We start from the raw sequence: 24,798 nt of genomic DNA on the forward strand, positions 1-24,798 counted from the left end.
TTTGAAGGTTCCATCCATGAAATTCGCCCCTCGTTTTATTGGTCCATATAGGATCATTCAAGTTATCAATCCAGTATGTGTGAAACTTCTTCTTCCTAAGAGTCTTCGGATTTCTAATGCCTTCCATGTATCCTTGCTCAAACCTCTTATTATCAACCGTTTCTCAACTCCTCCCTCAGCTCCGCAGCCAGTTCAAGTTCATCAGGAGGAGGATTTTGAGATTACCGAGGTACTAGATGCAAAAATTTCGCGAGGAGTCCTCCACTTCCTCGTTCATTGGAAGGGCTTTGGTCCTGAGGAGCGCTCTTGGATCAAAGCTGAAGATCTTAATGCTCCTGCCCTTTTGAAGAAGTTTTACTCCAAAAATCCGGACAAGCCCGGTTCCAGGCGTTCTGTGCCCACCTTTAAAAGGGGGGGTACTGTCACTCACCGGACCGTGAGTGCCTCTTCCCGGACATTTAGGAACCGTGGCCGTCCACCATCCTGAGGGTCTGCGCATGCGCAGCCCTTTTCTATACTTCAGTGTATACCCCTTTAACTCAATTGGCAGATCAGGCAACACTCCCTATATTAAGCACCTGTGGTCAACACCACGTTGCCTGATCTTGGAGTCTCATTCCTCATGAGTCTCTGAAGGTGTTCCTGTATTACTCGTGTATTCAGCGCTGCTGATTCCTGTGGTTTCCAAACCACTTCTACTACTGTGGTTCCATACCACTTCTACCATCAACTGTATCATCATGACTGTTTGCTGATTCCTATCCGCTGCCTCCGTGCACTACAGTCTTCTAAACCACTTCAACGTTATTTTATATCTATGTGACTGTTTGCTCATTGCTATCCGCTGCCTCCGTGCACTCCAGCTTTTACCTCACTCACCTGCTTCTCATCAAGTCTGTTTGCTGATTCCTATCCGCTGCCTCCGTGCACTACAGTCTCCTGCTTGCAACTCGCCTGTGTTCAACATCGTGACTGCCAACTGACTACTATCCGCTGCCTCTGTGCACTACAGTCTCCTGCTTGCAACTCGCCTGTGTTCAACATCGTGACTGCCAGCTGACTACTATCCGCTGCCTTTGTGCACTACAGTCTCCTGCTTGCAACTCGCCTGTGTTCAACATCGTGACTGCCAGCTGATTACTATCCGCTGCCTCCGTGCACTATAGTCTCATCTCATCTTTGCTGTGACTTCCTCTAGACTGCCGCTTTCATTACCATCTGCTACACTTCGTGATCAACAGCTCCTGCCCTGCGCTGCACTCCTGTTTCCCATCGCTGTTGGTTCCTGTGGTTGCTACTGGTTACCTCCGTGTGCCGCTGAGTCCTGCTGCGGTGGTCAACGCTATCGTCCATCTCCTGCTGATCCACTCTCCACGCCTTCACGTGTTCCACTGGTCTCTACCCTCCTGTCAGCATTGGATTTGTATCTCATCTACTACCCTCTGCTGGATCATCTCCATTCTCCTGGGTCCCCTATGAGTCCAGTTCCACGTGTTGCTGACTCTTGTGGATTCGTGTCCCTGTTGGTCTACTCACCTGTGCGCTGCACCTGCTAGACCGCTGCTTCACCTATCCAGGGACTTCCTATCCAGTCGGCCTCCAGCCGCTCAGGTACCGCTGCAATCCCATCTGACTGCTACTGCTGAACCACGGTATGCATACTTCTCATTGACTGTGCTGTGTATTGCATATCTTGCTGGACTGTGTTTGGTTCTCTCTGGAGTCTGCTATCCGCTGAGTCTATTGCCATCATTGACTGTGTTATCATTGTGCTGGACTACTTCAAGAGACTTTCTAGATTGCAGACCTGATCAGTCATTTATATATATATATATCTATATTGTGCATATTACTGTGGATCGTGTATAAGGTGCCTGTGTATATCCTGTGTTGCAGTCTTCCCCCGTGCACCTCCTCACATATATATTCAGTGGTACAACTTACTGATGTCAGACCACTGATCCCTGTTTCCGGTATCACCTGTTCCATTATCCTCTCACATAGCAGTGGTACAACTTGCTACCGCAGACCACTGACTACCTGGATACCTCCACTTGGATTCCATTCCTTCACTCAGACAGCGGTACAACTTGCTACCCGCAGACCGCTGACTCTCATCACCTCCTTGTTTCTGTTGGACTTTCCTCCTCACTATAGCAGTGGTACAACTTGCTATCGCAGACCACTGACTACCTTCACGTGTCCTTGTCCATACAGTTCCTTGTATATCATTACCTCATTATTACCAGTGTTGCTAGTCATAGACTTTCCTGAGCATCTCATCGGCCATCATTTCATGTTCCGTGATCACCCAGCTACCAGAGTACCCTATTACCATCTACATTGCTCTGGTAAGCCTACCATCTGGTGATCCCTGGGTAAAGACTCCTAGTGCCCGTGACACTGTTTTTCGACCAATTCATCTTGGATGTCCTTTCGCCAACTCAAACTCAATCTTTCAAAAACCGAGTTAATAATATTCCCACCCGTCAACAGAAGTTACCTACCTGAAATTTTATTTTTCTGTTGACAACATGACAATAAATCGTACCACACAAGCTCGATGCTTAGGTGTGATCCTTGATTCAGAATTATCCTTTGTTGCCCATATCGGCTCTATATCTAAATTATGTTACATACATTTAAAAAACCTTTTCAGAACACACATATCTCACACAAGACACTGGAAAAACTTGAATTCATGCTCTCATCGTCTCCAGCATTGACTATTGCAATTTTCTCCTTACTGGTCTTCCCCAAATCAGACTCTCACCCCTGCAATCTATTTTGCATGATGCAGCTAGATTTTCCTTGCAAATCGTTCTTCCTCTGCTGATGAACAGTCTCTACATTGGTTGCCTCTTTTTCATGGAATTCAATATAAAATACTTCTACTAACATACAAGTCCATCAAAAAATCTGCATCTCTCATTGACACTCAATACATGATCTCATTCCCGGTTACAGAACTGTTTTCGGGCTGTACCCACTCTGTGGTATTCCCTCCCTCGCACAATAAGACTTTCCTCTAGTCTTCAAATAAAGAGTTCTCTGAAAACCCACCTCTTCAGACAAGCTTATAAAATTCCTTAACCACCCTCTTAACCTCCCTAGCTTACTGTCACAACCTGCATCCTGCAGCTCCTGTCTGTAGGTACTTTGTTGGACCTTTTTATATAATTGTATCCTGCCTGTAGTACCACTGTCCACCAAAGGGGCCATGGTGGTACCTGGACTGTTCTTACGTGCCTTTTTTGCTGGAAGCTTAAACACCTGCTTCTGGCCTTTATAAGCCTGCCTGCCCCAAGCAACCTTTGCCAGATTATCTGTTGCATTTACCTGTGTTGCTGTTCCTGTTTCCTGGCTCCTGTTCTCTGAGTTCCCAGCACATCTATCCGCAGATCATCTCAGCCACTGTATCTACTCCAGTATCCTGTGGTAATGCTCTACAGATTATTGCTACCTGTTGTCTGCAGTTCACAGTGCATCTATCCGCAGATCATCTTGGCCACTGTGTCTACTCCACTATCCTGTGGTAACGCCTTGCATATTATTGCTACCTGTTCTACTCATCTTACCACCTTTCCAGAGGTATCCAAGCCTGCAACCCACAGGCTACTCGTCTCACCACCTTCCCAGAGATATCCAGCCCTGCAACTCGCAGGCTACTCCTCTCACAACCTTTCCAGAGGTATCCAACTCTGCAACCCGCAGACTACTCGTCTCACCACCTTTCCAGAGTTACCCAACACTGCAATCTGCAGGCTACTCTTCTCACCACCTTTCCAGAGGTATCCAACCCTGCAATCCGCAAGCTCCTCGTCTCACCACCTTTCCAGAGGTATCCAACCCTGCAACCCGCAGGCTACTCCTCTCACCACCTCTCCAGAGGAATCGAGCCCTGCAACCTGCAGGCTACTCATCTCACCACCTCTCCAGAGGTACCCAACACTGCAATCCGCAGGCTACTCTTCTCACTACCTTTCCAGAGGTATCCAATCCTGCAATCCGCAGACTACTCATCTCACCACCTCTTCCAGAGGTATCCACCCTGCAACCCGCTGACTACTGCATCTCTCCATCGCTTTACAGCATTGCCTATTCCACTGTTAAGAACTGTTGTTATATTACTGCCTTACCAGTTTTGCATCCTGAACCTGTATTACCTGTGTTTCTAATAAACCACTTTGTTCACCTACCTTCTCTCTGTGGTCTTACCTTGGGAACCCTGACAGTTACCTTATTACCACCCTCCACATAGTTCTCATAAGACAACAACCCTTTGACCAATATTGCTGTGTGACTGGATCATATATCCCAGTAAGCACTTTTTCCCTTTGCAATCCGGCTGGACCAATATGCAATTTTTTGCACTAAACTCATTTGTCAAACTCTCAAACACCTCTGTCTGTTTATATTGTTTTATTACTGTGTTTGTTCCCAATTGTAAAAGGAGGGAATCCTATCTTAGGCTAGGTACACACTGTAGCATTTTCGGCCAATAATCGGGCAAATCAGCCAACATTCAGTCAGAAGTCGGGTTAGTGTGTATAGTGACACGATGGTCGAAAGTCGTTCCAAAGTGTCGATTGTTGACTCATTTGGTTGTTCGTACTGTTTAATATTTTACGACCTAACAATCATGTAGTATGTATACGTTTCCGATCAATCCACGAGCAACTGCCGATAGTTCCTCGAGCTGCGACTCCTTTGGGGGTGTGTGTATGTTCATTTCTGATGCCTGTACCAGTCCCACGTGGTGCAGTGTCCACACATCACTCATTTGGTAATTAGGTGCTTCTAGCGGTAAAGTAATTGCAGGTGTCTATTGCATTAATGCATACAGCATATTTCTGCCATTTTAATTATAAACTTTTGTTAGTGTAGTTTTATAAATAAAACAATGTTATTGCTTATGTCAGCCTCCATAATTACAACTATTTGTCACTTTATTGTACACTCAATACACATTCATAAAAATACAAAATATGTGTATTACATTTGTCTGTCTGCATAATTATATAATAAATTTTTGTGTTTCCTATAGATGTGTTTTATATATGTCTGGTTGCATATTAGTACACCTGTGTAAAAGGTAATGCATCTTGCACCTGTGTTCTGTAACCCTTTACATGTACATTCAACATGGTTTATAATCGAACCTTTTTATACTTGTTAATGCATTTGTAAAATACATAGAATAAACCACACATTGTAAATACAACAGCTTTATTGTTGAATTCTGTTGAAAAAATTAACAGTTGAAAAATATTAAGTTTCTACATATTTATATTAGCACTATAAGATTGGACTTTCTTAATAGTTAAACTGGCTAGTGCTTTATGGTATAACCTTCTAAAAAAAATGAAACATCTCAATGAAATTTTTTCTATTTTAAAAATTTTTTTTACATCAATGTTTGCCCTTAGTTCTTGAAAATATTCATCAAGCTTTCCCATCTTCTCAACCACACCCTTCAAAGGACTACCAACATTATTTTCTCACTCAGATCTTTCGTTCAATATGATGATGATATCTACAAGAAATTGAAAAATATGATTAGCATTTAACTTCTATATCTCTAATACAGTTAAGTTCTTTTCCAAGAAAATGTAAAGTCCCATTTGCTCACCATGTACACTGCTCGTAATTAGTTTATGTTGCGGTCCCTCTTGTTGCATCTCTGCCAAGGTGCCCTTTACCACCATAGGTTTTGTAAAACAGGCGCCATTTTGGTTATCATTACAATATTCATTTCTCCCAAAAACATTTTACAGCCTCCACATGTGACTTCAATACCTTCTTTTAATAAATCTTTTTTCTCTTTGAATTCGGTATCTATTTTTTATGCTTTAACAAGTACATGTTCAACTTTAAAATTTTATCTATCTACGCAGCACATGTCATTGTACATTCTTCTTTCTGTAAATAATCCATTTTCAATATACTATATAGTCATATATTATCTATTAATATTATTTTATTAATTTGTATTTATAGGGCGCCACAAGGTGTCCATAGCGCCATACAGGGACAAACAATATCACAGTACAGGGTGAGACAGCACGGTACAATTAACAATAAGCACAGTAACTCAGGAAGCTCAAAGCACAGCTAGAGAGAAGGAGGGAGGTTGGGGGAGAGGGATAATCCACCTACGCTGATAGCCTGAGCCCAAGAGGGAGGGCGCGGATGACAGGTAAGAGCCACAGAGGGGTGAAGAGAAAAGCGAGAGGGGTCGAAGGGCAGAGGGTCCTCGAGGAGGAGCGCTGAGTAGCTGGAGAGCAGAGTTAGAAGTGGTGGAATCAGGAGGAGAGATGGCCCTGCTCAAAGGAGCGTAAAATCTAAGGGGAGGGATAGACAGACAGAGAGACACAAAAGTGAGAAGGGGGGAGCGGAGGCTGAATCAAGGAAGGGGGAAGAAGGGGGAGAGAGGTAGACGACAAGGTGGGTAGTATCTATATATATTATTATCATATAGTGTCAGTCATTCACCTACAAATTCACTAACAAGTTCTTCAAACAGTTGCACAACATATCAAACTCACTTTTTTTAATGTTTCTACTAGAGATGGGCTAAGGGGATCCAATTTCTGAGCCGAGTTGGCTCTGAACTTTCTCGCCAATTCGGATTGCAAATCGAGGGAAACCTCAACGTGACGTTGTCGATCTCACGAGTTTGGAATGTATAAATACCGTCCTCCATGGCGATCTAGCGCCATTTGAGAGAGGTATACAGAAAGGGTAGGATAGATTGAGAAAGAGAGTAGGTGTAGTGTGCAAAAAGTGTATGGTGTTATATACATCCAAAAACAAGAGGTCCATTGTTGAATTTGTCATTGCTGAAATACTAATAAACCAGTCCTTGCAGGCTTTTTTTCTGAATTTGCACCAAAAAGTGTAGGGTGTTATCCAAATGGATTCACAGCAGTACACAGAAGAGCAGGAGCAGGAAGCAGCTGCTGCCACCAATCCTGATGATAGTTATCCCTGTTCGTCATCTGGTAAAGACAAAGTAAAAGTACATAGTCTTTTGAAGTCAGGGGAAAAAAAAAATGTTACGAGCCGCGGCGGTACTCACAGCCGCCGCGGCTCGCTTCCAGTGCCCTCTAGTGTCCCTGCCGTCACCTTGATGACCGGGACGTCCTTTTCAGGTAGGACCTGAGGGTCGCCAAGGCAATGGTCGGACGCTGAATCTCCTCGGCGCCGCGTCCTGGCAAGATAGGGAAGCCAGGCGCGCGCAGCATGCTCACCTGCCTGTGGGCTAATTAATCAGTATTGGCAGTAATTAGCTGGGGCTGTGGATAATTTCAGAGCTAAGCTCTGATTGGCTGTGTCCTGTATTTAAGACAGGGAGGGCTTAGCCTCCCTTCCGGTTATAGTGTTTCTGACCCAGTCTTGCTGACCTGCTCCTGTTTGCTGTACCCTGTCCTGTGGATACTCTGTTGGATTTCCTGTGTATGACCCCTGCTTGAATTTTGTACCCTGCCTGTTTGCTCGTGTACCTGACCCTTTTGGCCTGTACCTTGGACCCTGCTACCTTGCCTGTGACCCCGACCTCTGGCATGGTTATTGACTAGCCTGTTTGCCTGTGACCCTTGACCTTGGCTATTGTTTTGACTATCCGCTGCTTTCTACCAGCCTGCTGCTGTGGTCCAGCATTACCAACCCACACTACATCTGGAGCGAAGTCCTGGGGGCATCTGAGTACCGGTGAGCGCATCAAGCTCTAAGGGAAAGGCGGCTGCTATAGGTGATAACCTCCGTCATCTAGTTCTGTGGGTTGGTGATCAGGCCAGCAGCCTAACACAAAAAAACACCTTTTACCGTGTTGAAGAAGAAAAGAGCTGTAATCCAGGAAAAATTAAGTGCCGATAAAAAAAAAATGCCAACATGCCATCCTATACACGCAGTGGCAAAGAAAGAATGAGGCCTTCGCCTTTCTCTATGAGTGCGAGATCTAATATTGTTACTGAGGCTACTTCTTGTAAGGTCACTAGTGACCAAGCAAGACCAAGTAATTCGGAGTCCAAAAGTGGTGCACAAATAATGTTACGTGTAAAAGCTGAGCTGAAAGAAAACAGTAAGGCATTAGAGGAAAATGTATGCTCAGATTCAGAAATGACACCAATACCTGAGGAGAGTCCATTCACAAGTGGTATGTGTAATTGTGACCATTGTGATAGTGTACCCATAAAGAAGGCCCCTTTCAGCATTTCTGCTGATGTGTGCCTGAACAGCCCGAGTGTAGCTACTGATACATCAATTGAGGATGCCACTTTGGAATGGGAACAGGATGAGGGGGATATTTGTGTAGCCGACGAGGGCTCTAATGAGGATGATGTTATTTGTGTAAGTCATGCACCAGTGGAAGCAGTTCTTGCATGTGATAAGTAGAAACCCATTGTCATGCCTGGACATAAGACCAAAAAATCTACTTCTTATGTGTGGAATTATTTCTACCCAAATCCTGACAACAGTTGTCTAGCAATTTGTAGTATATGTAAAGCCACAGTCAGTTGAGGGAGGGACCTTAACCACCTTTGCGTTCTAGCTGGTCCATTGTGCAATATAATGTAGCACATGCCCTTGTGTTTCTAACTCCCATTGTCCTATAGATTGTAAGCTTGCGAGCAGGGTTCTCTTACCTCTCTGTATGTATTACCCAGTATTGTTTTATCAATGTTTGTTCCCAATTGTAAAGCGCTACGGAATTTGCTGGCGCTATATAAATAAATGTTGATGATGATGATAGGAACCTCATCCATGTTACGCCATTTGACGCGAGTTCATGGCAAGGTGTTGGAAAAATCTGAAAGTTATGGTAATAAAATAACAACAAGCAGTCCATCATCAGCTATGACCCTTCTCTCACCTACATCCCGACGCCTACAATCTACACCCACAACACCGTCTTCATCAATATCCTCAGCAATCGGAGTTAGTCCTGCATCCAAGTGGCTAAGGCTAGATGACTCCTGCACTATCCTTGATTCCTCTGAAGAATTCTTGAGCATTAGTCCCACTGCTGCTGCTGCTGTTGCTACTGCTGGGGGTGAATCTTCCTCCCATAAGCAGCCCAAGAAGAAGAGCATTAGTACTTTACAACAATAAACTGTATAACAATTTTTTGCTAGAGGAAGCAAGTATGACAGCAGTCACCCAGTTGCAAAGCGGATCACAGACGCCATGGTGACTATGCTAGTGTTAGATCTGCATCCAATATCCACTATAAACACAGCTGTTTTTTTACAGTTAATTGAGGTTTTGTGTCCTCGTTACAAAATTCCATTGTGACACCATTTTTCAAGAAAATCTATTCCTCAACTGTACCAGAACGTTCGTAAAAATGTAATAATTGGGCTCAAAAATGCCATTATAACCACTGTACACTGAACCACAGATATGTGGACAAGTGGAAGTGGGCAAACAAAATATTATATGACTGTGACAGCCCACTGGGTTGGTCATTCGCCTTCACAAGCAGGACAAGCAGCATGTACACCACTACATAACATTTCTCACAGGCAGGCTACACTTTGTATCTCTGGCTTCAATAACAGGCATACAGCTTATAATTTGTTAAGAAAACTAAGGGATGTCATTGATACATGGCTTATGCCACTTGGACTCTCCCCATGATATGTCATTTCTGATAACGCCAACAATATTGTGCAAGCATTACAGCTGGGTGAATTCCATCACATTCCCTGTTTTTCTCACACATTAGACTTGGTGGTGCATAACAGCGAGGTGCAGGAGATGCTTTCGGTGGCCTGTAAAATTTCGGGATATTTCTGGCATTCTGCCACAGCATGTAGGAGATTGCAGCAGCTCCAAGAACAATTTAATTTGCCCTGCGACCAACTTAAGCAAGAGGTATTAACAAGGTGGAATTCCACCCTGTACATACTTCAGAGGATGGAGGAACAGCGCAAAGCCATACAAGCGTATTGCACAAGCCATGACATTGGGAAAGGAGGGGAATGTATTTCAGTCTTGCACAATGGAGAATCCTTTCTGTGTTGTGCAAGGTACTGAAACCATTTGAAGTTGTAACGTGTGAAGTGAGTTCACACTATGCTAGCTTGAGCCAAGTCATTTCCTTAATTTGACTTTTGGAAAAGCAGCTTGACAAACTGAAGGAGGAGATGAAAGAAAGCAATTCCGCAAAATATGTTGGCCTTGTAGATCAAGTACTTTAATTTGCTTTGCAATGAGCCAATAGTTATTAAAATCTTGAAGTTGGATCACTATGTTGTGGCGACTGTGCTTGATCCTAGGTTTAAGACCTACGTAGATTCTTTGCTTCCAACTGACCGAGATCTGAAGAGATGCAAGGAGCTCCTGGTCAGCAAGTTGACCGCTGAACTAGTCTATGGCTTGACGACGTCTCCTCCTTCAGTTTCTCAGTCAGCTACAGCTCGTAGGAAATTGCACTTTCCAAAGAGAAGCAGGGATGACGCAGGTGGAAGACCATAACAGTTTGACATCTGGTCTGGTTTTGAAAGAATTTAGCCAAAAAAGTGTAACCACGGCCATAACTCCATCCGCTCCTACTATTAACATGCAAAGGATGGTGGAGGATTATTTTCAAGAGTTCATTGAAATCGAAATGTCAGACAGTCCCTTTTCCATACTGGGAGTAAATACAAGCAATTTGGAAGCCCATGTACAAACTCACTTTGCAATACCTAAGCTGCCCACCCTCCAGTGTGTACTCAGAAAGAGTTTACAGCACAGCCGGGAACCTTGTCAGTGATCGACGTAGGAGGTTACTTCCTAAAAATGTGGAAAAGATGATGTTCATTAAAATGAACTACATCTTCCACGAGAAAGGCCTTTACCGGCAAATACATCCAAGTACTGACACTTCTGTAATGGCAGATTCCAGCGGAGATGAATTAATAGTCTGTGATGATGATGTACACACTGATGAGGGTGAGAATGATGCTGAAGATGATGACGACAACATCTTGACAATGTAGAATTCATTTGACAGCGCTGTTGGTCTAACCTGCCTTTAGGGCATTGATAGCTGGTTTAGTGGGGGCCCAAACAAACCAAGCACTTCAGCCACAAAAGTGGCAGCCCTTGTTGCTGAAGTGCTTGGTTTGTTAAAGTGTGCATGTCCTTTGTAAGATCCAACATATGGGTTGGTGGGAGGGCCCAAGGAAAATTCCATCTTGCACCATTAATCTTTCCTGGCATTGATGTGTGTTTCTGACATTACTCTAACAAGCCCATTGTTGGCTTGTTTAGGGAGGGCCATGTTGGACTTGCATTTCAGCCACAAAAGTGGCACTCCTTGTGGATGAACTGCTTGGCTTGATAAATTGTACATGCTACCTCTCCTAATGTAATATAAACTGCAGTGTGTTTATGTCGTTGCTCTGTTGCTTAACATCCAGCCAGCTCGCTGCAGTATTTGGCTGAAAGTGTATGAAAAGCATATTGTGACCTGTGAGATGGTAAAAATTTAATGTAAATCACTGGAATTTAGTATTAGTAAGGTTAATAATAGTGTAGGTACAAAATAATACTGAAATTATGTGATTTTTACCCTAATAAATGGAATGTTGTAAAAAATAGCTAAAAAAAAGCAAAACCAACACGGGCAAGGGCGGTTTTGGCAAAACCAAAACCCAAAAGGTAATCCAGATCCAAAACCAAATCACGGGGGTCAGTGAGCATCTCTAGATTCTACGGATTCGCATCAGTCTCCGTTGTTCCTTATTATTTAGGTCTGACTAATGCTTTTGCATTTGAAATGTATTTATTTTCTTTCCAGGTTTCTCATTAATTTGTTTTAGTAATTTCTGCATTATAAGTTTCTTTTTGGTATTAACTCTTCAGTATTTTCTCTTTTGGCAATCGTAGTTGTACTGGTCCAGTAATTTTACTATCATCTACACCTCTCTCGGGCTCATTGCCTTTGCTCTATTAATGCCCGTTAATTGTATTTCTTCTTCTTCTCCATCCCCCATCACTACCTCTACAAAGTTTTTCTCTTCCTTTCATACCACCACCAACACATGCTCCTCCTTCGCCATCTTCTAACGTCCCTCTGCGCCAGACAGGCTCCTCGGTTATGTTATACACTCAGACATGGGCATTCGTTTCAGTTGTGAACCAATCAGTGGTGGTACCTTTTCAGAATGGAGCATTGTGAATGAAGGCCTTTTGTGTATAATAGCCTCGTGTTTGTCGAATATATCAATATATTTAAGCCCTAGTGGTTCGGAAAATACAAATGGATACTACAAGCGTTTTACACCTTACATCCATTGCCATACAAGGTAAGTTGTTTATTGAAGGATTATTATTGTTTTGTTGTACCATTGTACTTATCGTAAAAACTGCATAAATATATATTTTGTGATTGTTAATATGTGTATTTTCTAAATACTTATGTTATACTTGTTAGTATTTATGTTGCACAAATTTTCTAAAATATTAGTCAAAATATTTGGTAAAAATATTCAATATATTCTACAGTTTCTTTGATATCAACAATGGACAAAAAATTAACATGACTTTTTATTTTTAAAGAGAAACTGAAAATGTCATATGACTACAATGTGGAGCTCATGGAGGATTTCATTGAGACATATAGGGCACACCCCTGTTTCTGGAAGATAATTTAAAAGGAATATTGTAACCGAATGTTACGTAATGTAACTATGCAAGAACTTGTAAAAGCATGCCTGTCACATTACCTTGGAGCAAATATGGAATGTGCAAAAGACCAATATACAGAACCTTCGGACTGTATACAAGAAAAACTAAATAAGGTTGAGGCCTCTAAAAAAATCGGGTGCAGATTATGATGTTTATGTGCCAAAGCTATGGTATTTTGACCTTCTGCACTTCATCCGTGCAGTCCACCTGCAGCCTGGATACGGACAGTAGTTCTCCTACTGATGTGGTGCAAGCAGATGACATACCTTCAAGTGGAACTAGATTGTAAAATATATTTTGCAATTGCTGTGTAACAGGTTTATTAAAGTTGAAATACATAACAATAAATTTTGCACACATAACATGCTTATGAACAGTTGTTGCACAAACTCATTCTGCAATGGGACTACACTCTCCCCGTTAAAGTATGGAAGATATGCCTCCCCGTTTAATTTTGCACTGGCATTTGAATTTCTAGGCTGGCCTGACGCTAGAGGTGTCAAGCCCACTACCTCCGTTTCCTTTACATTGTTGTCCTCATACGTATGTGAACTGAGTACACAAGAGGGGTTTACGTCTTAAAAAGTTATGTAGAACACAACAGGCCTTCACTACTTTGTCTATTTTGTCCAAACTCTGAATCTGTTATTGAGAATTCCAAACGCATTTTCAACAACATGCCTAACTCGTGACAGTCTATAATTAAATATCATATTGCATTGTGGGTATGGTTTCAATACATTGTTGTGCAATGCAAATGCTTCATCAACCACAAGCACAAAATTTAGTCCATATTTTGCATTACTTCCAATTGAAATATTAAGTTCATAGTTTTTTAGTTTTGCATGGAATGGAGTCTGCTCCAGTGCACCGCCGTCAGACACTTTACCATTTTCCCCCAATATCCACAAATAAGAATTTATAGTTCACATCCACTATGGTCATTAGAATAATATGAAAAAATCCTTTGTAATTTTAATATAAAGATCTACTTTTGGATAGAGGCATAATCGGACATGTTTCCCATAAATGGCACCACCACAGTTTGGAAAATTCCATTGCCTCTCAAATTCTTCCACAATAACTTGCCATTGTTCTACCTTTGCAGGAAACTGAAACATAAAGAGATGTAAAATAGTTAAATTAGATGCATTTAATATCATACTCTTTTTTTTTTCTCATTTTTTCATTAATGTGTCGTGTCACAAGAACTCATGTTGGATGTTGCTGGCCAAGAAGAAACAAGTACAACAACTTTTGTACAGGGCAGCCAGGTTATAGTCAACAGCCAGGATGTACCTGAGGTTGCAATACAACCACAAACTCAACAGAAAAGGAAGAAAAAAGGCTCTGTAAAAATTGATCAAAGTGATGCGCTAGCTACAAAGATGGTGGAATGCGCAAACAGTTTGATGGCCAAAAAACCTGCACAACAAACTTTGCACCTACTAGCAAATGCTAGCAAGTAAAATGAAAAGTGGTAGACCGATACAAGTAGAAATGGAGCGTTTGGTGTGCGATCTCATGTGTAGGGATACCAAGGAAGATTTGTACCCGGATACAATTATAACGCCAGAAAACCTCAGGCAGACACCATCATACACATTTTGGCATACACAGATGCAGCATGGTAGTACGGGAGGACAATATTTAATGCCAAAACCATACATGACTTCTACCCCTATACCCAGCTGAAGCATGCAACAGTTCAGTGAAAGTCCATCACAAATGGATAATAGCAAAGTGTTGTAATATGAACTATAAACTGTTTATTTGGCTGACTTTATTTTAATTGCACTTTATTTATTTAATGCATATTGTAAATTTTATGTATATTGTCATGAACAACAATCACCTGAGCTTTTGTGACGTGTGTGTGACAAAGGGTTAACCAAAAACAACCACCTGATCTGTCTAAAATGATTAAATCCTTCCCTATCTATGCCACACACTAGCTTTGCCATATTAACTATGCCACCACCAAGGTTTTTTTTTATGAAGAGCTGACACTTTATTTAGGAAGCCTTCGGTTCTCCCTTAGACTAATCTAGCACAATTTACTTTAATCAGAGTTAACACTGACCACAATGTTCTCCCCGGTTTTCAATTATGTAGCGTTTTGATCAAACTGTCGCGTGAATTAGTAAGAACACAGAGACTTGAACTTATTAAGTGTAATTTAATATGGACAAAACACAAATTTCAGCGCTGGGAAATTGAATATCATCTATATTGATGTAAAAAAATCACTTTTATTAATATATAAAACAAATTATACATATGTATCAGTTCACTAATAACATATACCACAAAAATAAAAATGCATAATAGAAAAAATATATATATAATATATAAAATTCCTCTCACAATTATTATTATTATTATTATTATTAATAATTATTTATAAGGCGCCACAAGACATCCGCAGCGCCGTACAGAGACAAACAAAATCACAATACAATGGGAGACAGCACAGTACAGAAAACAGCAACTCAGTACGCTCAATGCACAGCTAGAAAGGGCGGGGAAGGGGGAGGGAGGATCCGCAAACGACGGATCACAATCACAAACACAATCAGTGTTATGGGATTAGAATCCGTAATACTAAATGCAAAAAAAAGGGTTCTATTTTTGACGACAATGGATTAGAAAGGAATAATCCTATCATGCAATTCTTGATCGTGAAATGGGCTATTAATAAAGTGACAACAATACCGTAGGCCCATTAAGGTCACCAGATAATGAAAATAAGTGGTATATAGAAAGTTCACAGTAAATATCCAATCTAATAAATGGGCTGAGGAAACCAATGATAACAGAAACTCTTTCTCCTCACTCCGTGAGATAAAGTATACAAACATGGATCCGGACCTGTCTGTCCTGCAGGTATTAATGCTAACATGAAAAATCCTGTATTAGCAAATGGTTACAAATGCAGTATCAGAAATTAGCAATAATACTTTCCTGGTCTGTAGGTGATATCCAGGTACTGTTAATGCCGTAGTCCGTTCATTTTTTATAACAGAGTGTGTTTCCTCTGTACGTTAGTTGATACAACACTGGATTTGGTCTGGTGTCGATAAACTTCTGAGAACATAAAACTATTCATTAAATTCCATTCACTCGTATCCTGAGATGGTCTGTTGCTGGAGAGTTGAAAATAATCTCCTCCCGCTGTTAGATAACATGTGATATAATAATCGTGCCTGATCCTTCTTAACGCGTTTCTTTACACACAGGCGATTTCATCAGGGGACGTAATTTAATATGGAAAATACATCCATAATGCTTAAGATAAAACAGTTAATACATTTACAAATATAATGCAATTGTTTCTTTTAAAATAAAAAGGATAAAATACAGAATTGATAACTCACGTATAATCAAATTTCTGGTGGTGGGAGAAGCAGAAAAATGGGACACCCTTCAATATCAGATTGACTCAGAAAAGTGAGCAAAAACTTAGAGTCACAGTGCAGTTGTCACTCACCAGACTGTGAGTGCTTCTTCCCGTGTGTTTAGAAACCGTGGCCGTCCACCATCCTGAGGGTCTGCGCATGTGCAGCCCTTTCAAACCTTCAGTACCTGTTCCTTTTAGTTAATTGGCTGATCAGGCAACACTCCCTATTTAAAGCACCTGCTGTCTATGCCTCGTTGCCTGATCTTGGAGTCTCATTCCCCATGAGCCTCTGAAGGTGTTCCTGTGTTTCCTCGTGTATTCGGCTCTGCTGATTCCTGTGGTTTCCAGACCACTTCAACTCTCCTGTGGTTTCCAGACCACTTCAACTCTCCTGTGTTTCATCGTGACTGCATTAGCTGATTCCTATCCGCTGCCTCCGTGCACTACAGTTATCAGCTCACTTCAACTCTTCTGTGGTTTCCAGGCCACTTCAACTCTCCTGTGTTTCATCGTGACTGTATTAGCTGATTCCTATCCGCTGCCTCCGTGCACTACAGTTATCTACTCACTTCAATTCTCCTGTGTTTCATCGTGACTGTATTAGCTGATTCCTATCCGCTGCCTCCGTGCACTACAGTTATCTACTCACTTCAACTCTCCTGTGTTTCGTCGTGACTGTATTAGCTGATTCCTATCCGCTGCCTCCGTGCACTACAGTTATCTACTCACTTCAACTCTCCTGTGTTTCATCGTGACTGTATTAGCTGATTCCTATCCGCTGCCTACGTGCACTACAGTTATCTACTCACTTCAACTCTCCCGTGTTTCATCGAGACTGCTCCAGCTGATTCCTATCCGCTGCCTCCGTGCTCAACAGTTCCTGCTCACCTCAACTCTCCCGTGTTTCCTCGTGACTGCACCTGCTGATTCCTATCCGCTACCTCCGTGTACCTGCAGTGTCCTGATTGCCGCTACCCTTCAGTTCTACTCGTGTCTGCAGCCAGCTGATCCGCTCTCCGTGCTTCTACAGTGTTCCTGCCTGTGTCAACTTGCCTGTCTGCATTGGATCAACGCTCCGCTGCTGTCTTCTCTGCCATACCGCTTCTACTCTTCAGTGATCTCCAGGTGACCAATCCTATATACTACTGCTTCCTGAGTATTGTTCCATCGTTGCTGGTCTACCTACATGTGCGCTGCACCTACTTGGATACCGCTTCTACTCTTCAGTGATCTCCAGGTGACCAGTCCTATATACTACTGCTTCCTGAGTATTGTTCCATCGTTGCTGGTCTACCTACATGTGCGCTGCACCTACTTGGATACCGCTTCTACTCTTCAGTGATCTCCAGGTGACCAGTCCTATATACTACTGCTTCATGAGTATTGTTCCATTGTTGCTGGTCTACCTACCTGTGCGCTGCACCTACTTGGATACCGCTTCCATTTCCCTGGGACTCCGCACCCTGCCGGCCTCCTGCAGCTCAGGTATCTCTGCACTCCTTTCTGACAGCCTGCTCTTCTGAACCACGGTATGCATACTTATCATTGACTGTGCTCGTGTATTGCATACCTTGCTGGACTGAGTTGTTCTTCTCTGAAGTTGCCTATCCACTGAGACTATTGCCATCATTTGACTGTGTTACCTTGTAGTCTGGATAGTTCCTGTGACTTTGTATATTTGTGCAGTGCTGCTCTGTTATTACTACTTTGTGCATATCTTCGTGGGATCAAGTTCAGTGTGCCCGTGTATATTCTGCTTTACATTTATCTCCCCGTGCTCCTCCTCACATATATATTTCAGTGGTACAACTTGCTAGAGGCAGACCACTGATTCCTGTTCCAGTATCCTTCCATATAGCTGTGGTACAACTTGCTAACGCAGACCACTGACTTCCCGGATACCTCCACCTGCATTCCGTTCCCTCACCTAGACAGCGGAACAACTTGCTAATCGCAGATCGCTGACTCTCATCACCTCCTCGTTGCTTCTGGACATTCCTCCTTACTATAGCAGTGGTACAACTTGCTACCACAGACCACTGACTACCCTCACGTTCCTTTGTCCATTCAGTTCCTCGTGTACAATTATCTATATATTGCCAGTGCTGCTAGTCATAGACTTTCCACGAGCATTCTCTACCATCTGCTGTCTCCTGTTCCGTGATCACCCCGCTACCAGAGTACCATATTACCACCTATACTGCTCTGGTAAGTCTATCATCTGGTGACCCCTGGGTAAAGACTCCTAGTGCCCGTGACAGCAGTTTTGAAACCAAGCTGCAGGACCCACAGCCCCCCCTTCCTGTAATGTCAGAACTAAGGTCTGTGTGAATGCAAATTAGGGTTTTATGACTCTGTTGAAGAAAACACCTTCTAAGTCAGGTTTTTGTTACCCTGTCCTAACTTTTCACCAGTATGGCATAAAAACATGATTTTACCTCCACACAACAGGTCATAAGTTCCCCTTCATCTGCTTACCACACATGCCTCTGGTAAGTATGATATTGGAGAAAATGATATGATATTTTCCTGTGACCCTATTCAGCTTGAGTTTGTCATTAACATATAACCCTGTCTCAGAGTCGGCATGTCTGGGTTTGAGGCATATCACAGTCCTGAAAGAGACATTTCAAAGGCTTCCCTTTTGCGACCTGCCATAAATGGACCATCTGAGGAAAACAGAGGAGATTAACATAATCAAACACACTGACTTAAGCAGCTCCTATGAGCCATGTCACGCTATTACTAGGAATTAATTCACATACACATATTTCCAGATTTATATGCCTAAAAATTAGCTTGCACATGACATATGTTAGTAAGATTATACATTTGTTTCTAAAAGGATTATTTAGGTTTACCAAACTTCATATACTGTTCATGGAGAACTTCAATGATAGCATCACAGGTCTCAAGTATTATCAAACCTAGAGCTTGCGGTAAAATTGCTCTGCTGTATTTCAGATCAGCCAGTGTCCTTCCTGTTGCCAAAAATCTTAGGTTAGCAACCAGTCTCTGCTCTGCAGATATGGGTCTCCTTAAATGGGTGTCCTCCGTCTGGATGATGGGGGTGACTAGTTGGAGCAGTTCCAGGAATGTGGGTTCATTCATTCTCAGGAAATTCCTGAAGTCATTAGGGTTGTTGTCCCGTATCTCCTGTAGCAGGGGCATATGAGAGAATGAGTCTCTCCTCTTGAACCACTCTTTGGTCCAACAAGATCTATTCTTTCTCCTTCTTTCCCTTCGGGTCTGTACTTGCAGTCTTCTTGCCACATCAAGCAGAAATAGAGCAGTTGCTTGTTGTTCTTCAACAGTATACATATTAGTAAAAAAATTATTTATATGCGGTTGCAAACGAACGTACAATGTACATGTGCTAACGAATGGATGAAGAAAACTTGTTACCTTTGCTTTTTTATGAGGTTTGAGTTGGTTATTATTGAACATGTTCTACCCTTTTTTTAAATTTCTTGGCGATATCGTTACATGGACCTGATGAGTCATTTCCATGTGTACAAAAATGAAATCTTTGCTCACGACAATATGGCTGTGAAAAGTCGCTGCCCGGACGGTCGGTCTTTCGTTAATCGTCTAAAACGTGATTAGTGTGTGCGCATTAATTATACCAGCGATCGGACCGGTAAAGTCGTTGTCGATAACATGTCAGTCGGAAAATTCTCCACTGTGTACCCAGCCTTAGACGGAGAGTGATCATGGTACAGTGGCTGAAAATACAAACATTTATGGTATGAAATGTAATTAGTAGATTTGTGCCCACTTTTCATGGATATATCACACTGTTTTAGTGACAACAATTATATTGCCGCATTTCCTGTTTGTTTCTTCCTGCTTTTCCTATGTGGAAATATGTAAACAGAATACATACCTCCCAACATTTGAAAAGAAAAGTCATGGCAAAATAAATACCCACCCCTGACCAATACTGATCCTATGACATGTTCTGGAAAGAGAGGCACTTAGAAGGCAGTAATTAATCTTCAAAAAACATGACTTCCTTAATAATAAAACACGTGTGAGAGCATTAAATATACCTATATAATACACAAGTGACATGAATATATTTCAAATATCCTGTAAAATTTACTCTGCTATTATTATCACTTATATTTGGAGAGTAGTAATGTCACTGTGCTAAAACATAATTTATATTTGGAGAGTCACATGACTCATAACAACTCATTTTGAAAGTTTCATAGCATGCATACATGTAATTTATGGTAAAACACAGCTAGAAATGAGGTTCACATCATTCAAGCATCTTCATTTGTTTGAAAATGAAAGTTGTGTATTATACGAGAATAATATTTCTTCTTACTGCAAAATAAAGTTCTGTGGCCTATACAAAAACATGAGGCTGCATGGTTATGGAACTACTTGGTGTCTTCTAATATCCTTATGTTTTAGAATAATGGGGTGCAGTAATCCATTACTAAATTAAATAATGGTCTAACATTTTTGAGAGTGCTGTTTAACATTTGGTAAATACAGTCTTTAGTAAATAATCCATTATGAGTCTATGGGGTAAGTAACAGGACGGACCTACTTTGCCATTGTGTCAGGGGAGGTGGTTTACAGATTTGCTATTGGGTTCCTTTTACCATCAGTAACCTGCCATTAGTGACTACTTATACTGGTGCTGTTTGGCCACCAGACACTCACACACAAATGTCACAAATTCTCCTACAATTGGGAACACAGTTGTAGGAGAATAGTTGCTGCCACAAACAGGCTTCTACACCAGCACCTGGAACCAATTGCTGGATGTTTTTGCTGCTGCAGCACCTCTTTGCTCATTACTCTGGCTGGATACTCCTGATCGTTTACTTTGGATAAGGACTGCTAACTACCAGACAGAGCATTAACTCAGGGTACTCTGCTTAGCGCAGGAAAGCCCTGGGATGGATATGAGTGATAGGTATTATCTGTAGATCACAAGAATACAGCAGTTATAGGCGTCTTGCAGGGATAGAACATAATCTTTAAGAATAGTGATGTTTATTGCTCAAAGATGGCTAGGGTAATGTCTTCAGTTGCTCTGCATTCCAGCAGTCCCGGAGTTTACTTCATCTATTCCAACATTTGTTTTAAGCTGCTGTAGTATCACCAGACTTTTGCATAGCAGTACTGCAGTCCTGTTTATTATTTGGCAATGTATATATTCCAGTTCTGAGCGTTTTTTAAAGATGTACTAATACAGGAGTGATATTATTTCAGTGTTAAATATCCTGTACTAATCTCATATAGAGCAGAGGTAAGATTAGCAGACCTTGTCCTTTGAAGAGGGCGACAGACTACTTAAAAATAAGAATAGCTTTGTGCTTTTATTAGTCTAATATTTGAGTTTGCATTAGTGTTTAATTTTTTCAGTGTAACTGAGTTGTAAACAAGCCTTATTGTTCTAGATATTTTTCACTAAGCTGCCACAAGCATAAATTACTGTTAAATCATAGTGTTAAGTCATTCTTTATCAATTCAATAAGCAGCAATAAAAAAAATAGACTTGTCAACTCGATGAGTATTTCTTTGATAAATAAAAACTTATATATTAGTATTTTTGTTATTGGTTTTGTGATTATAATAATATTTTTTTATTTTCTGTTATCCAGGGGTTTGATTAGTCCTGTTGGAGGACTGAAAGGTGCTAGAACAGCCCCACTGCAATGTGTAGCTGTAGCAGAGGGGCATACAAAGCCTGTCCTCTGTGTAGATGCTACAGAGGAATTATTATTTACTGGATCAAAAGGTGAGACTTGTGTAACATAATATTGCAAGAAGTTAATGTTCCTAAAACTGTGGTTTAATTGTGTTCAAGTTATTTATACTTTTATCCTATCACCATTAGTTTCCATGTGTAAATATATCAACCAATTAACAAAGAAATGTAGCTTCAGTGGGTAGCCATTTTTTTTACTCTAGATTGAGAAATATAGTGTCCTGATTTTGAAGTCCTACAGACCCAGGAGCATATACATTTTGCCATTTAGTAACTGTATTACTTTAATTGTTTTGTAAATTATGATTGTTAAATTAGTAATATAAACAATCACATTAAAATAACACTTCAAAAATAATAATTGCCCACAATAGACATATTTTAAAAATCACACATCAAAACAGATTTGTTCCAGGATTGTCTTTGCCAATGGTGGGCTACATCAAGTTTTCAAGTTTTTCAGGAGCCTCATACCTTTGTGGAGAAGATTAGATATCATTATGAGGTTAGAATACTAGCATGTAGTGCCCACACAGCCAAAACAGTAGGCTAACCCATGTTAGTCTACTTCAACTGGTGAGTAGACCTTCTACATACATGTGTTATTGCACTGGAATATTCAAAAGAGTACCAAAACGGTGAAATTAATTTGTTAAGGGCTGCATTTGACCCTTGTCTCCCAGATCACCTGTTGCCCACAGCACATTGCCTTTTTTATTTAACAGCAATTGAATTTATTTTTTTGTTATGGAAATACAGTGTGGAGGATGTCAGTTAAGTAGGTCAGTTAAGCAGGTTTACTAATTTGATTAACAAGTAGAAAAATGCAGTTTTAGTGTACAAGAATCAGGCAGTAGAGTATGTACAGGAAAAGACACAAAGTGCCCAAGAACCTCATATTGGGTCAAAACATGGATATTTTCTTAGCCTTTACGTTTCTCAGTAAAACATATTTTACACCATATATGTAGAAATAGTTTAAATAGGCAAAAAATACTGTTCCTTTTTTTAACATTTGCGCATGTACTTGTCTTCTGCCCATTATGGCTTGAACTTATTCAGGGTTTTCAGTAATACACAGTGGTTTTTTTGTGTGTATATGCCCACAAATTTATTAATGCTGATAATATAGTACCTGAACAAGTTCATGTTTGTGTATTATTATTTTTTTTTTAAAAAAGTTTTATTTTGCAAGGTCAATACAACAATAAGAGACGTTTGACAAAAAGAATACAGTTGAAAGAAATAGACAAAAGGTAATCAAAATATTGCTCAGCAAAAATCCAGCGAAACACTTAGTCAAACGAACCTTTAAATGTAGTAGCAGCGAATGACCCCAAGTTTTTAATGAGAGAGGAGAGAAAGAAATAGAGGGTATAGAGAAAGAAAGGAGTGAGAGAAAAAGAAGAAAAGGCAGAAAGGTAAGGGATAACTAGATCCACTGTAAAAGGAGAGAAGTCCAAGAAAGAGGTGAGGTATTAGAACTGGGTTATGTAAACGGTGGGCATGCCTGAAAGGAGGCTAGCCATGGATCCCAAACCTTGGTGAAAGCTCTCAAAGTGTTACGAATAATGCTGGTCATATACTCCATCCGTTGAGTTTGCCAGACTCTATTGATTATGGACTCCATGGAGGGAGTGGATTGCATACGCCAGTCTGCCGCTATTTGGCAAGTAGCTGCCGAAACAATGTGCTTAATCAGTTTGTTCTGGTGTCGGGATGCCGAGGGAGCCCCCAGAGGGAGTATAAAAAATTTGGGTTCCAGGGGAATGTCCACCTGAAGAATTGCACTAACCAGGCCTCTAATCTCAACCCAGAAGCCTGATAATTTTGGACACGACCACCATATGTGGAGGAATGTGCCTTCTTGGGAGCACCCTCGCCAGCACCGATCGGATGAGTCATGGAGAATTCTGCATAGACGCGAAGGCACATAGTACCATCGGTATAGCACTTTGTAGACGTTCTCCTTGATTCTAACGCAGATGGAATTAGAGGCGGCATTTTCGTAAATGTCAGACCATTCCTCCTCTGAGAGCTCCTCACAAGGTCCCGCTCCCAGGCCAGTTTGTGAGAGGCCCTAGAGGTTGAAGAGGAAGGGGCAAGTTCGTAGTAGAGCGTTGAAATGAGCTCTTTGGTTGAAGATTAGCGTAAACAGAGGGCTTCAAATGTGGAGAGGGGTCGGGATAGAAGATGATCTTTAACAACACTGTGAAAGTGGCGGAGTTGCAAAAACTGATAGAAGTGTTTTGAGGGAATATGGATATGTGATTGAATTTCAGAAAACTGGGGAAAAGTAGCCGATGTGGATAAATGATTAAGGTAAGTGACTCCCCGTGAATGCCATGGCTGGAATACACTATGATGAAGACCTGGAGGAAATTCTGGAGAGTTAAATAGCGGAATAACCGGGGAGGGATGGGGAGACAGGGCAAATTTCTGGGATGACGAATCCCAGATGGATAGAGAATGTGCAACTACTGGATGAAGCAACAGTTGTTTAGAGCGACGTGATCTTGGACGCCATAGGAGAGAGGATACAGAGAGCAATCCCAGACCCTCAGCCTCGATTTTGGACCAAACTCTGGCACACATTGAGCGAGCTGGGCAGAAAGATAATATCTTCGGAAGTCAGGAATCCCCAAGCCTCCTCCACGCGGGGACCCCTGTAGCACCTTGAGTCGGACTCGGGGTCGTCTACCCGACCAGACAAATCTAGAGACATGGAATTGCAGAAATTTAAAAACATATGGAGGGATGCGGATGGGAGGAGTCTGGAAAAATTACAGTAGGCTTGGGAGGATATTCATTTTGACGGCATTAATATGGCCAATCCAGGAGATATAGAACTGAGACCACGAGGTAAGGTCTGTTTTTACTTGGTCGAGTAGGTGAGGAAAATTAGCCTGAAAGAGATGTCGATAGTGTTTAGTGATAAAAACACCCAGGTATTTGATTTTGTGGTGACCCCATTGAAAAGGGA

At 41.5% G+C, this 24,798-nt stretch overlaps 1 protein-coding gene across 15 annotated transcripts in view; it reads left to right on the forward strand.

Annotated features, from left to right (window-relative positions):
• KIF21B (kinesin family member 21B) overlaps positions 1–24,798 on the forward strand; it is a 463,280-nt gene that overhangs the window by 403,448 nt on the left and 35,034 nt on the right. For 6 of the 15 annotated variants that reach the window (XR_012688103.1, XR_012688104.1, XM_075195637.1 and 3 more), the window contains 2 exons: positions 12,081–12,299; positions 21,709–21,845. Coding sequence is in view for 13 of the 15 variants with exons in the window: in XM_075195637.1 (XP_075051738.1) it covers positions 12,081–12,299; positions 21,709–21,845 (356 nt within the window). In the remaining 2 variants the exon portion in view is untranslated. The other 9 variants (XM_075195642.1, XM_075195643.1, XM_075195640.1 and 6 more) reach the window with 8 other exon arrangements.

Source organism: Mixophyes fleayi, chromosome 2, assembly GCF_038048845.1.
Source record: "Mixophyes fleayi isolate aMixFle1 chromosome 2, aMixFle1.hap1, whole genome shotgun sequence".
Lineage (NCBI taxonomy): Eukaryota > Metazoa > Chordata > Amphibia > Anura > Limnodynastidae > Mixophyes > Mixophyes fleayi.